The 14,333-nt window shown below is 37.9% G+C and overlaps 1 protein-coding gene across 1 annotated transcript; it reads right to left on the bottom strand.

Moving 5' to 3' along the window:
- Positions 1–4,375: 4,375 nt before the first annotated feature.
- On the bottom strand, positions 4,376–14,332 carry MCEE (methylmalonyl-CoA epimerase). Its single transcript, XM_032990502.2, has 3 exons — positions 13,671–14,332; positions 8,404–8,744; positions 4,376–5,062 (listed from the first exon to the last, which is right to left on the bottom strand). The coding sequence occupies exons 1-3, from the start codon at positions 14,212–14,214 to the stop codon at positions 4,910–4,912; spliced, it is 1,038 nt and encodes a 345-aa protein (XP_032846393.2). The 5' UTR covers positions 14,215–14,332; the 3' UTR covers positions 4,376–4,909.
- Position 14,333: the final 1 nt, after the last annotated feature.

Here is a 14,333-nt window from a genome sequence, read left to right on the forward strand (position 1 = left end):
AAAAGCAGTATTCTCAGCTCGATAGGGCTGCTGTGTGGTAAATTGTTTTTTTTTTTTTTTAAGTTATTGCAGTTGCAAGTATTTTACTACAACTGATCTCTCAAAGATTGCAAGGGTCCAAAAGCGAGTGGGATATGTTTTTTAACTTAAGTGCCTAACACACATTGTCCTCGCCCCCCCCTCATTTTGGTGACAGTGACTCATAAAGTTGGTTATTATAGAAAATTACATACCAAAATGTAAGGTAAAAATAAGGTGCACAATATCAGTCCAATAAGGTACCTTTCTACTACTCTTCAACTTCTGGAAATAATCTTTTCCATACAATCCAGCCACTTATGCAGAAGTAGGATATTCCCCCTATTTAATGCAAACTGTTTATCATCACATATGCCTTCAGAGTACCCACAGTTACTAGTTACTACAGAACTTTTTTTTTTTTTTTTTTAATCCTGGTTCAAACCTATCTTTATTGCTGAAAAAATGCAATGTCAAAAGCAAGTAAAAATCTTCATTAAAGATCTATTTTATAGAATATTTTAGTACCTATTTGCTATTTTTATGTTAACAAAGCATAACAGTTAAAAGATCGCTTTAGATTACACCTAGGAAAGTCATGAAGTACTTCAAAATGTATCATTGCTTTAAAATGTTTGAGAACTCTTCCTCATTTGTGCATCTATGCTATAAACTTTGCAGTTAACGATGATATTTAACAATATGCAAGACAGTGCAAATGAACTTGAAGCTAGATAGATGACATCATTTTATAGATATTTAAAGATTATACCATCCTGGGAGGCAAACTTGCCTCCTTCAGAATAAGATAAAATTTACATTTCATAAAATGTTCAAACTGCTTTGAAAATATTTATCAAAGGTGATGGATTTTTGCATTCCTATGAAGGTGAGGTCTTCCATTTTTAAATTGTCAGCATTGGGCCAATTAATTTATACATTCTTCTTAGTTTCCATTTCCATATTAATCTTACATGATCTGATGTTCCAAGTTTAAACTGTTGGTTACCTTTTTGTGTCTAGTGCTACTCAGTACCCTTATGGGAAGCACCAGGGCTGCCATTTTAGGGATTTCTTCTGTTTCACAGTCTAGTCATTTGGCCAACATGTCAACTGCTTTGGTAAAAGCATGGGTACTTACTGAAACAATTAACTTTTTCTCTTAATTAAGGATTCCTGAATCCAACAAACCCAAGTCAGATCACTACAGGAAGAATTTCTTCTAAGGAGAGAATCAAATGAAGTGCCAAGGAAATAATTCAGAGCACCTACTGTAAGTACCTCAACAACATCTCCATGTTTCCCGGTCTTTCTATGAGATTTCCTTGGACACACCACTGCCCACTCACCTATCTTTGCAATAATGTCCAAATCCAAGGACTGTCCTTAACAACAGACAGCAAAGCTTATGCATGTGCCTTAGGAAAGTAAACTCTAGTCTCAGCATTAAACACAGAAGTATCATCCACCCAGGGAGTGGTCTGCAGAAGCAAATGCCATATTCAGTTCCTCTTGTAATTCATTCACAACTTTCTAAATTTTCAGGCTGTATTAACTGTATTAAGGCACTATAGCTGTGGAATGATGATAGAGTACGTTCTTACAAAGCCTGTGATGAATCGGATAAATATGGTAATAATGAAAGCAATTTAATTCAGAGTTAAATACCCAGTGGTGTTTCTTGGTTTTTGGGTTTTGTTTTTTTTTTTTTACTTCAAGGGAATTATTAATGGCAGTATAAGCATGATGGGATCAGAGTTTTTGCAGATTTGCAACATTGTAAAGTTAGCTTTTAAGAGGCATGTAGTCAGCTCTTTTCCCAGCTTTTTGAGTTTGCTTCTAGGTTTGTCTCATCACACGGAATGGGATTCATTCTGCAGCTTGTTCTCCTCCCACCTAGGAGAGACTTAAGGGTTGCATAGAGGAAGTCAAAAAGATATTTTACATCATTTAATTATAAGCCCTTTAGCTGCCTGAGTAATGTTGATGGAGTCCAGAAAAATGTGTTTTGTCTGCCTCAGGGGGCATAAAATGGGAACACGCTTGAGCTCATAGGGAAAAAAAGGCACATGGAGAGAATGGATCAGGGAACTTGCACTTGACAAATGACCCAAGTGTGAGAAAACTTACTGGCAAAATACTAACACTTAATCTTCTGAAAAGCTTGACATTATCAGAAAAGGATGTTTCACTATACCTTTTGAAAAAAACCCACAGAAATAAGTACCCATTGTCAAAGCCTAATTCTCATCTGAGCTAATCAGGCTCCTGTTACTTGAATCACTCTTGTTCTTTCCAGAAGTTGTATACTGGTGCAACAGGGGTATATTATTAATTGTCCCTCCACTGGAAGAAACAAATCACAGTTCTCTCTTGCTTCAGTTTCCATCCCTGTTTTTCTTGATGTTATTCCCCTCTTATAATCATGGGAGTGACAAAAGGTAAGGCCCATATATCTAACCCTGCCCCCCAAACCCCTTAGAAAGTCAGAACAAATAGTGACTTGTGAAGGCTGTCTTGTTCAAGCTGAAGGACTAGAAGTTTGTTACAAGCATGGGGGATGATCCTGTTCCCACTGAAGTCTGTGGGAGTTAGGCTTATGAACAGGAAACTTGTCTCAGTGCGTCTTAGCTGTCTTCAGATTCTTCAGCTGTCCAGGTCTGTTGGCTCTTCCTTCCAAGTCTACAGCTCCAGAGATGGAAATTCTCGTATCTTGTAGTGCATACCTAGGCAAGTAAGGAGGTCTGATCCAACCAAATGCTAAGAGCTTGTAATAAGCATGCCCTAGTTTTGGGTAGTAACTAATTTTGCAGACCTAAACTCTCTTTTTGTTTTTTTGTGGTTTTTTTTTTTTTTTTTTGTTGTTGTTGTCGTTAACATTTTGACTTCCACTTTAGGAGAAGTCAGATGAAATGTATAAACTGTGAGTGAGATAGGAGCATGACTTAGTTATGATGATCAAAATACATCAGCTGACTTAGTGCTAGGCAACCCCACTGCAGTCAGTCAGGAAAATTGCTGGTTAGTAGCTAAAAGCATTACAAGTCTCTTTCTGCTAATAAGATGGGGAACCCAATGAGGCAAGTGGAGTAAGTGGTGTTTACTCAAAGTCTCCATTCCCTAGTACTGTATCAAGCTACTACTCTGAGTGTATTGATAGATGTCATATACAAAATTCTATCTCCTTCAGACAGGACAAAGAAATGCAGTATGAACCTGTGGAGGACTGCCCTGTTTTCTGTTGCACCAAACTAAGGGTATTAGGTTCAAAGACTTATGTTCAATTACCTTGACATGTTGCCAGTGAGGCTTGATAGTTTTGCAGAAAAGATGCCTCCCTGGTTTTGAAAGAACTGAAAGACAAAAGCAGCTTTGCTAATAGAATGTCTCCTAGAATGGCAGAATCATATTTCAGGAAGATCAAATCATCCTGCTTTTCCATCACGAGCCTTAGGATTTCTAAATTTAAACAATTTAGAATTCTAAATTTAAACAAACTACCCTCTCAACAGTGATTTGATGAAATGCAAGAACCCTGCGGAATACTGTATTTTTCTTAAAATATGACAGAAGGAGCATATATTTTGAGTACAAAACTATCTTGTTTTTAACAAAATGCATGGCTTTGCAGAGGTTTTTTTTCAGAAGTAGAATTCATGAGGAAGCATCACTGTGTTTAGAGCCCTGTTTAAATCTCAGGTCAACATTATACTTGTATTTTGTTGTAGCAAACATGACACAGAACACAAATAATTCCATTGCCATTAGCTAGGAAAAAATATGACTTTTAAGTATTAAGAAGACTGGAGAGAGAAACAGCAAGTCTTCAATTTCTACAGCTGACATGCCAAAACAAACCTATAAAAGAAAGTATCAGGACAAACACTACTTGCTTAAGGTACACTAATAAAGTGAAGTCTGTCCATGAATAAGTCAACAAACTGTGACTGCAGTCTATCAGAAACACAGGCATGCTGGCATGCTCTCTAATGTTAAAGACAGTGTACATAACCAAGACTTATGCAGCCTGTCTTCCACTGATTTTGTAAGTGCCTTTGCATAGGAAAACGGTATTTTTAAAGTTAAAAGATTAATTGCTCTTTGTTCAGGTCTCTCCTAGATATCTTCCTATGGATAAAGCTTGAAAAACAAATATTCAATACCTGAAGAAAAACTAAAATGTGACAAGTACCTTACAGTCTGAAATATATTTCAGGCAAAATATTTTTCAGGTACTTTTCTCACATTGCATGAATATCCACAGAGTTCATAAAAGAACTAGATGATGATTTACATGCATGGCAACTTCCTTGGCAGTAATTGCCAAGAAAACTTATTTACTGATTGCAGACACCCATACAATAACAAGGATCTTTTTATTGCATGAACCAATCAATCAGTGTGAGGCACAGATGGTGAATGGTGAAAACAGAAAATACAATGTTTGTTTTTCCTTTATTTCCAAAGGGAATATCTAAGCTATATTGTTGTCACTGAGAAGTGGGTCTCTGCTCTGAAATGTAGAACAAAATAATGTGGGTTGACCTAGAAACTGTACAGTTTCTGTGGTTACAGAGGTAGAATCATGCTGCAAACATGAGGCAACAGAACATAAATTACTGTGTTACATATGTAGCTTGGCTCATATATTTGTCTTTAGAATCACAGAGAATTCAGGAAATGTCATCTTATTAATCCTGAAAATCAGATCAACAACAACAAAAAAAAGAAAACTACCCTAAATCTGTAGCACAATTTCAGTACTCAAAAGCTGTACTTAATGCACAGGAACTACAGTGAACTTGTAAAGACCGAATACCACATCAATATTCCCAGCACCAGCTCAGTAACTTCACAACTGATCTATTGTTTTATTTATGAATATTACAGCTCAAGCTTGCTCAAGTTCCACAAGGACTCCATAGCAATCTTTAGGGTGAAGAAAAATCACAGGTTTGCCATGTGCACCTATTTTTGGCTCTTCACTCAATATTCGTATCTTTTTTTTCTTCAGTTCTGTCATAGCTGCTTTTATGTCATCAACCTTAGAAAAGAAAAATACAGTTCACATAAATTAACATATTACACTGTATTATGCAGATTCTACACTTAGGAGCAATAATGTAATTCCTTAATAAAATATTATTTCTAAATTCTAATATAATTCTGAAAATAAATCAAAATATAAAACAGTTTTAAAACATCTAGTCTTAAAAATAAAAATCCTACATAAGTTTGCATTTGTTATTTGAAGATTTTATAAAATACTGTTTAAATGGACTGTACTATATTTAAGAAATTATTAAACAAAAAACACTCATAAACAAAGCCCATTTTTTTTTATGTTGTTACTTTATAAGGACTCCACTCTGCATTACTATTACTAAGAAGATCATATCCTTCAAACTATCAAGAACTAAAGAAGAATGCCTCCCTGTCTAATTGATGACAGAATACTGACTCATTAGATGCTGGTGAAAACGGAAGGTAATGGGCAGAAGGTAAAAGTGAAGTCCCTTTTAGATTTACATATCCTCCTTCTGAGTAGGTGAAGCTTCATAAAGTTTCCTAAGAAAAACCTTGGAATTATCGGAAACATACCCAGAATACAACCTGGGTTTCCTATTGAACTTAATTATAATAATAACCTTTAACAGAATATTTCAGTAGAGTTTCCTCCGAAATACATAAATGACAAAAACGTGTCTATGCTGTATAATGTGATCTTAAGTCTTATGTCATCAGATGAAATTTAAATTTTCCCAAACCTTAAATACATTCATTATTAGAAATAATATAATTAGCACTCAGTTTAGCAAATCAAAGAGTTGATAACCAGTAAAGACCTAGAATTAAAATAATAGCACTATTTTTCATGAATGAGGTGTCTGGACATAGCTTGGTGAATAAACATGCATGATGTCATTGTAGGGTAAAAGGAAATACCTAGCTTTAATTCAGAGGAACAGACATGCCTACTCATTTGCAGCAGTTTTGTTCATGAAAATTTTGAACTCACTACAGTTCTTCCTACACACAACTACCACTCTGCTAAAAAAAACCCAGAAATGACTGTCAAGTTTTATCTAAAATAAAACAGCACATATGATGTGTGCCATAGCCCCCTCCAAGTTGTTCCCCCCAAGCAGAAAAGCCGCTGCAGCTGCTGCTCTGGTCCTGCAGAGGTGGCTAGAAGAGAAACACTGTCTGGGCTCAGCTGGAATGAATTACTGCATCCCCAAGGAAGCTGTGTGAGTAAACACTGGAAAGCCTGTGGGTGCATCCGTGTTAGGAGAGTATCAGGCTCAGATTTCTCTCTTATGCTACAGAGTGTCCAGCATGCTTTTCATTGCAGGTATTAAATTCAATTATAGCTGGTCAGGAATAATTTCAATTTCTTCTTAAAACGTGTATTTTGTCTGAAACAAATTCTCTATCAAAACATCTGTCTAAAATTTTCCTTTGAATAATGAGACGGAAAGAACAAATGAAAAGCATTTTGATAAACTTGTCAGGCTTCCCCTCCAGTATGGAAAAAAATTTTACAATTCAGCTTTTTTCAATAAAATTTTTCATAGATATTTTTACAAAATATTTTTAAAATTTCAAATGAACAATCCATAGACACTGAAGTTCTTTTATAGTTTTTCTGAAGACTATTTTTACTCAACTTCAGAAGATGACATATCTTTGAAATTGTAGTATTTTCCATTCTGAGGAGAATGGAAAATTGGAGGAGGGAGGTTAATATCTTTTTGAATAACTATGGTAGTGACCAAATCTGTTTTCAGTCCCACTTAAACAGCAGGTCAACAATGGACTGCTTTTTTCTGCCTGTAAACTAGTCTATCATTTGTTTTTACATGGAGACAAACATGACGGACTTAGGATAATATTTTTCTTAATTTTTTTTTTTTTGGTGTGTGGGTGTAGAGAATCTATTAGTGAGTTACAAAACTTCATTTAGGAAAATCTGGCTGTAAGTAGTATTAGCTCTTCCGGTTAATGGAAATTAACTGCTAGATTGTGATTCCTGGCTTGCTTGACCTACTGTACAGTTATAAATTTTCTTTTTTAACACAACACTTCTACATTGTCCAACATGACGTAATTAGCATGTCCCATTCTTCTAAATTTTCATAATTATCAGTGTGACTTCCCTTGACAGCCATCTTTGGTTTATCTGCAACAAGATAATCTCTCATACAAAATCTACACAGAGCAATTTTAGTTGGTAGCAAATATTTCTTGAAACATCTTTAAAGGGGTTACATATATGTGAAACCCTTGAGAGCTTTGAGCTCTTTTTGCTGAGAAATGCATACAACTTCTTTCTCTTGTACCCGTAAGTAAGTACCACTGGTCTTGTAGAGGGCTGGAGGTTTTTTTTGGTCCTACTGCAAATCATTTCTTTCTTCTACACCCCCCATTTCCTAAGTTCAGATGAGGTCTTTTCACATTTCTATAGCAAAACTGCCTAGCAATACAATTTAGAATCAATTTAAACGGAATTAATATTCTTATTCTTGGAACATCTGCAAATAGGCAAACTTAATGTAAGAAAAATTGCAATGCCTGTGTGTGTGCAAAATTTCTCAATTCTCAATGGAAGTATGCAACTGCAAACACTGGTCTTTACGGATGTATTCTGAAAACAATTTTTACTCACATCAGCAATCCCATTACTTTTTATTATTACATTTTGCATGAAATAATAAAGTTTGCAAGACTCAGATCTGTAAGATATTAAAAACATATATCATAGGCAGCAGCATGAAATGTTGCATCAAACACCTAGACTAAAATATGAGTGCATTAAATAAACTACTTTACCCAGCACCTTTACATCTTGTGTATTTCCAGCCCAATCTCTCTGCTGGACAAGGAAAAACAGGACAGAAGAAACTCTGGAGACTTTACTGCTGTTTGGTAAGTACAACTGACAATCTTATTTGACTTCTGTATACAATTAGTAACTAAATACCAGACAGGAAGAAACTTCTGAAAATCTAAACTTATGCCTTAGCTTAAATTTACAACTCCATCTTTTTCCACTGTATGTCCTTTCTGTCAGGAAGCTGACACCTGTCAAACACTCTTCATAAGCCCTTGGGCTTGTCCACCTTCCACACCAGACACTTAACCTTCCCATCCCCAATTTAATCTTTATAGCATAAAAGAGGAAAAAAATTATCACATAGCTCATGAAATTGAACTGTGATTTCCAAAACACAAAAAAAGGCACATTTAAGACTTCTTCTTATGCAATATAAATTCTTACAAATACGACAGCTTTATATATTTGTTCTTGAAATAGGTCAAACCTATGAAAAAATTATGCGTACTTTTATGCATCTTATTGTATGATATATTGTGTTAAAATACCTCAATGCAGATATGATGCATTCCACCGGTCTTGTTTTTTTGCAGAAAGCTTGCAATGGGACTTTTCTCTCCTAAAGGATGTAGAAGTTCCAGTTTGGTATTTCCCAGTTCCACAAAAACGGTGTAGACACCATGTTCGGGAAGAGCAACAGTCTCGCTCACCTGTGCTCCCAACACATCCTTATACAGGGACTGAGCTTTCTCCAAATCAGGTACTGCAATTGCTACGTGATTAAGTCGGCCCAGTTTCCACAAACAGCTTGGAATGTTTTGAGAAAAGGAATTCGATGATGATAGAGTTCGTATTGTGAGAGCTGAAGTCTGCAATCTGGTAAGAAGCCCTGAAAAAAAGTGAATAGCACCGATACAATGCTTCTCAGAAAGTATCAATATCTGCTCTTTCCCCTTTTAATGAAACCTATATAATTCCTATGTCATAAGCTCACCAGTGTGCAAAACTAAAGGTAGACTGAGACCAATAAAAGAATTATTCTGCAGTACTAATAGCTCAATGAAAATTTTTTTCAGAGACTATGTAATTAATCAGAAGTATTAAAAACAAACAAACAAACAAACAAACCCCACAAATTTGTTGTAAAACCATACATAGGCCTGTTAAAATGAGGAATACATGGCCAAATGTAATGGGCAACTGTATAATGTACTTAGAAGTGGCTTCTGAATTTTTCAGAGCTTCTCACAAAATAGAGAAATTGAGATATGCCTATACATCTAGAAATTATAACAAACAAACAAGAAAACTCAAATAAAACCTTTGACAGAACTGATACTGCAAGATCCAAAAGATAAAAGACTTGAGCTCTCAGCTGTCAGAACTAACTCCAGCAAGGAAAGAAATGTCATGTTGCATCTGAGGCTTAAGGAATCCTAAAATCTCTGGAGTTTGATTTCTTATTTTCTCTTTCTGCAATGATTAAGTCATTTGCTCTTCTTACTTTTCACATGCCATACAGGTCTTCTACATTGTTTCACTGATCTCTTTCAAGACACTTGGAACTATTTCAGTTCTAAGTACTGTGAACAGTATCATGTTCAACTGACCAATAATAATTTAGAAGATTATCTTTAAAGGGTCAAATCGTAACAGTTTTTTTTAATGTAACTAGTGCCACTGACTCCAGTGTGGTTTACAGAAGAAAAAGAATATGATTTGGCTCATCATAAGTGAAAAGGTAATTATGAAAAAAATACTGGATGACCATATGACACAAAGGCAAGGGCTAACATGTAGACGAACAATGGAGAAGTCATAGAGAAACAGAGTGTCATGAAAAACTGCTTCGATACCTACAGGACTCTTCACTGACTGCTCTGACAAAGCAGTACTAAACTTTGCACTATCTGCATTGAATTGCTGTTGCTCACAAATAGTTCTAGGGTTGCTTGTTTTTTAAAAAAATCACAAAAGAGATATAAAATGGGGATACTTAGAAGTGAATTACATTTAAAATGAGTCTGTCAGAGTACTAGAATCTGGACAGGTTGGGAATGGAGGAGAAATTGTGATCATATCAGTTGTTTCTAGCACCAGAATTAGAATTAAATGAAAGGATATATTCATAAAAGCAGCATTTTAATTTCATGCCAGTTTGCTTTAAGCCATGTCAGAGTTCCCAATGCCCTAAAGCCAAGCTAGAGGCATCTCCACATTTTGGAAGTTTTTGAGGTATTCTTAGCTTTCAATTCACAAATGTGCTATTTTGTTAAGAGATTGTGCCAAGGATACACTAAGGGTCTGGATGCTTTGTAATACACAGAGCATATCCTGGCTTGTATTTTTTCATACTTTTTGTACTCTGTAAGGTTAGTATTAGCTGTAAGGTCAGTAGTAGCTGTAATTAATCAGCTAGCTTCACTGTATGAAACTGAGAACTACCGTTTCTCAGGAATTCCAGACTTCACAGCTATCAGTTATTTTTTCTTCACAAAAACAACTGATGCAGTCCTTAAATCTAAGCCTTTCTGAGCATTGTGTTGTGATGGAAGAAGCAGCATTTGTGTGGTTTTGAGACTTAAAATTACAACATGCAATGTAGATACTTCCAAAGACTTTGTATCACAAAAGTAAGTCCATTCAGAATCTTCTGATAATAATAAATCACCATCCTATATTAAGTATTTCCAGAAACCTGTCCAGTTCGGCAAGTAACTGCCCTGGAGTATTTCTTGCCAGCCTTTCACACAGTACATCCTGTCATCTCCTTCATCACAGCCCGAAGTTTTGGACAATTCTTTTTCACTTGTTACCTTTAGGCTATCATACTAGCATAGTAGAGCAACTCAGTATTTCCAAGTACTTTTCAACTTTTTGCATGTTAAAGAAATCCCCTAGCAACTTATACACAGAAGAAAAAATCATGTTTTTCAAATGTATATGATGAAACTATTTTGTAGATAGACTTGCCATCTAAATACAGCTGTATCAGGGGTGAACAAAGCAACTGCCTGAGGAAGCAATACTATGCAATGCTTATAATGTACAAAATAAGAAGTATGCAGTATCTAATTGGCATAATTAGAAGCATGGATAATTAACTATACTAGAGTTTGACCAGAACACCAGAGTAAATAATATATTAAAAAAAAATTTTAAACCCCAAATACCCACCATACAGTCTTTCCTGTCCACCTAAGATTCTATCTAAGTAGCTCTGCTTCTTACTACAATTTCTTAAGACCTATTTAAATTCTTGCTGAAGCAAGAGATACTCTTCCACTTAGAGGTCAGTATTCTCCAAGAGAAAAATCCTTTGAAAGATAAGGACCACTTACTGTATCAGTTGTTATGTGTCCCAGAGCCTTTTATTCTTTCATTCCTTCTTCCAAATATTAACAGACCACAGTTCAATAAATATGACTAATGTAGATTTTTCAAGAAATCTTTACTAATGAGAAAGGCTAGGATTTTTCCCATTCTTTTTGACATCTCCCATCTATAATTCTTGCTGTACTTCACACAGGGCGTAACGACTACATGGTTACTTTAATTTGTATATTGTCTATTTTAAATTAAATTGACAGTAAGTGGAGACACAGACTGTTACTCAGCTATTACTGAAGCAACAGCAAAAATAATAGAAAATGCTATTTCTGTTGAGTTCTGCCTAAGAAATGTTTGATCTTTGTGGTGTCTCCTGGAAAGATAATAGATTGAAAAAGTGAAGTATGTTCCTGTGATTCTTGTAAAGTCAAAGATACTTAAATGCCCACTCATATGACAATATTATTTATGCATCTCTCCATTTCCTCCTCTCACTTAATGGATTGTGTGGTAGAACTCTCTATTTTTTCAGTGAGTATGTAGGGGCAGAGGACTCTTCAGCACGTTTGGGGTTTTCTTTTTACTTTATCCTGTGAAGTCTTGTGAATTTATCCTAGCTCTGGTCATATGCATATAGAGCTTTCATTTTAAACCTGTAATTACCAGTACGAATTTACTGAGGTTAAACAAAAAGGATTTGTGTTTTTCTTGCATTATATAGACTAGTAACTATATAGATCAGTTACCTAAAATTCTAATCTTCTTCTACCCCAATAATCAAAAGATGACCCTGCAGTGAAAAAGAAGGCTTTTCAGCAAACTTCAGATTGAAACCCCATCACTTACATGTTTCAGGAAAGAAACACATTTATGCATATATCACAAAACTAGTCCTATTAACTGTTGTGGCAAAATTTTTCAATTACAAAAGCATTTCTCCACTGACTTACAGAATTATTCAAGTAATTATTAACTTTCTCCAATGTTAAAAAAATTACTTTCTCTGCTTCTTTTGAAGCCAATGAACAGTGACTAAACTGTCTACCCAAGTATCTGTCCTGCTTGAATAACTTGCATATGCTGATCAAATTCACACATGCAGCTGCTTCTGGTAGATACAGCATTTGCCCCTACTGCTTTTTTAAGACCTCCTTTTTCAAACACTGAGAATCAAATCAGAATTTTTCTAGATATTTTGTCCTTTAGATAAGGCCCTGCTCTCATATATGATTGCTGGCTTCCTAGCCTCAGTGATACTGAAGAATGTATGTGACATTCCTCAGCTTCATTTGAAGAATATTTTTTAACTGATGTTTGTTTTTTATGCTATTAATGGTTGATTACTAGTATTATGCACATCAGAGTTTAAACATGGATAGTTGTACCAATTGAGACTTACATTCTATAAGAGCAGATTATGAAGTAACGTCTGAAGTACCCCATAAAATGAGATCCCCAGCCTTCAAATGTTTATTCATAGGCTTGTCGCTCTTTATGTGGGGCAGTGCTCATTGACTTACACGGCTATATCAAATCCAACAGAATTCAATCATGTTCTCTATTGGGGAGGGGTTATACAACTGAGTTGCAGAAAGAACCACTTTGTCACTGGGTACTGCTCTATTGTCAACTACATCAGGTTGAGAAAAACTCCCAAGGATGGAGAGGATGCTGTTGCCGTAGGGAGTTTGGCATACATAGGCTGTGTATCAGCTCTCTGAACCAAATGGAGAAAGGGCATAGTCTGGCCATTCTTAAATCCCAGCAATTTGAAGGTGGCGTTAGCCTCTTGGAAACTTTGCCAGGTCATCCATAATGCTGCTCTGTGCTGGGCTGGATGTGGCTTTTGGGAATCAGATGAGCTCCATAGTTCCTATAAACTGAGTTTCACTTTGCTGCAGCTCTGGTTTCTTCCATCAAAGTGCAATTAGACCAATGTGTTTTCATTCCCAGTACCACTGACTCAGACAGCACCGAGTCTCTCATTCACTTTGCTCCTGCAGTCTACGGCTACCACGTAAAATAGTGCAGTTTAGGTTCAGTGAGTTTAACCTGCCTTTGCTTACTATTAAGAGAGTGAACAGTCCAGATAATTATAATGAACAAGGAAAGATTTTGCATTTGACCTCCAAGTTGCACCTTAAAAAGACAAGCTCCTCCTTGCAAGTTTGCTGCCTAAGTTTATTCTAAGGCAGACAGTGTCAGTTGTTAACGTCTCTGTCATCTGGATCTGAACACCTTGTTGCTATTTCTAGAAGCAATCCTGTTTAGTTGTGGCCTGGAGGGCTCTCACGCAGAGCCTCGGGCCCGCTCCCGCACCCCAGGGCGGGGAGCGGCGGCGCGATGCCGCCCTGTCCCCCCGCCCGCCTGCCCGCCGCCGCGGGACTGGGGCTCCCGGCCAGAGCGGGCACCGAGGCCTGAGGCCGCCCCGCCGCCCGCCCCGCCCCGCCCCGCCCCGCCCGGCCCGGCCCGGCCCCCACGTTACCGGCCGCCGCGCGGCCCAGCGCAGCCGCCATCTCGCCGCCCCGCCGCTCGCAGCCAGCCCGGCCGCGGGTGGGCGGGGCCTCGTCGCGGCGGAGCGGCCGCCCTCCGCCGTCACCGTGGCAGCGGCCGCTGCCCACAGACCCGGCAGCCGTTGGGCGCGGTGACGGACTGGGCCCGGGTCCAGGTCGGGGTCCGGGTTCGGGCCTGAGTTGGTAGGACCCGCGCCACCGGCGCGTCTTGGTGCGAGGCACCGACAGCGGCGACGGGTGTGCCACACCGCGGGGCGGGCGGCAGAGCCGCCCGGTGCCTGTCCCAGGCGGAGGGAGCTGCATCGCGCTGGGGCGGGCCCCACGGCCTGCTGCGGGCCTTCGCGGGAGCGGGCCTGGGCACCGCCTGTGCTTGGGAAAGAGCGAGCGAAGCAGTGGCAGGGGGCGTCTGCAGAGAGAGAACGTGTTCTGACTGAAGCATTGTGCAGAAGAGACTCGGGACAACGAGTAGGCTGTCTCCTGGTGCTGCATTCCTTCTGTGTCAGAGGCATAGGACATTGCAGGTTGCTATGATACATCCTAAATATGTAAACAGCTCGTGCCATTTCAAGTCTGATAATACCTGAATAATTAAGAGTGCGGATCAAAATGGGTATTTAAAAGTCCCAATATATGAC

This window comes from Tyto alba, unplaced genomic scaffold, assembly GCF_018691265.1.
Source record: "Tyto alba isolate M040663 unplaced genomic scaffold, T.alba_DEE_v4.0 Super-Scaffold_41, whole genome shotgun sequence".
Lineage (NCBI taxonomy): Eukaryota > Metazoa > Chordata > Aves > Strigiformes > Tytonidae > Tyto > Tyto alba.

What these genes read in the sequence shown, in the direction of transcription:
- MCEE (XM_032990502.2), bottom strand. Translation starts at nt 14,214, where the DNA reads ATGTCCTATGCCTCTGACACAGAAGGAATGCAGCACCAGGAGACAGCC. An exon ending in GCTGGGCCGCGCGGCGGCCG is followed by an intron (nt 8,745 to 13,670) that starts GTAACGTGGGGG and finishes ACTTTTTTTCAG; the next exon opens with GGCTTCTTACCAGATTGCAG. An exon ending in TGCATCATATCTGCATTGAG is followed by an intron (nt 5,063 to 8,403) that starts GTATTTTAACAC and finishes TTCTTTTCTAAG; the next exon opens with GTTGATGACATAAAAGCAGC.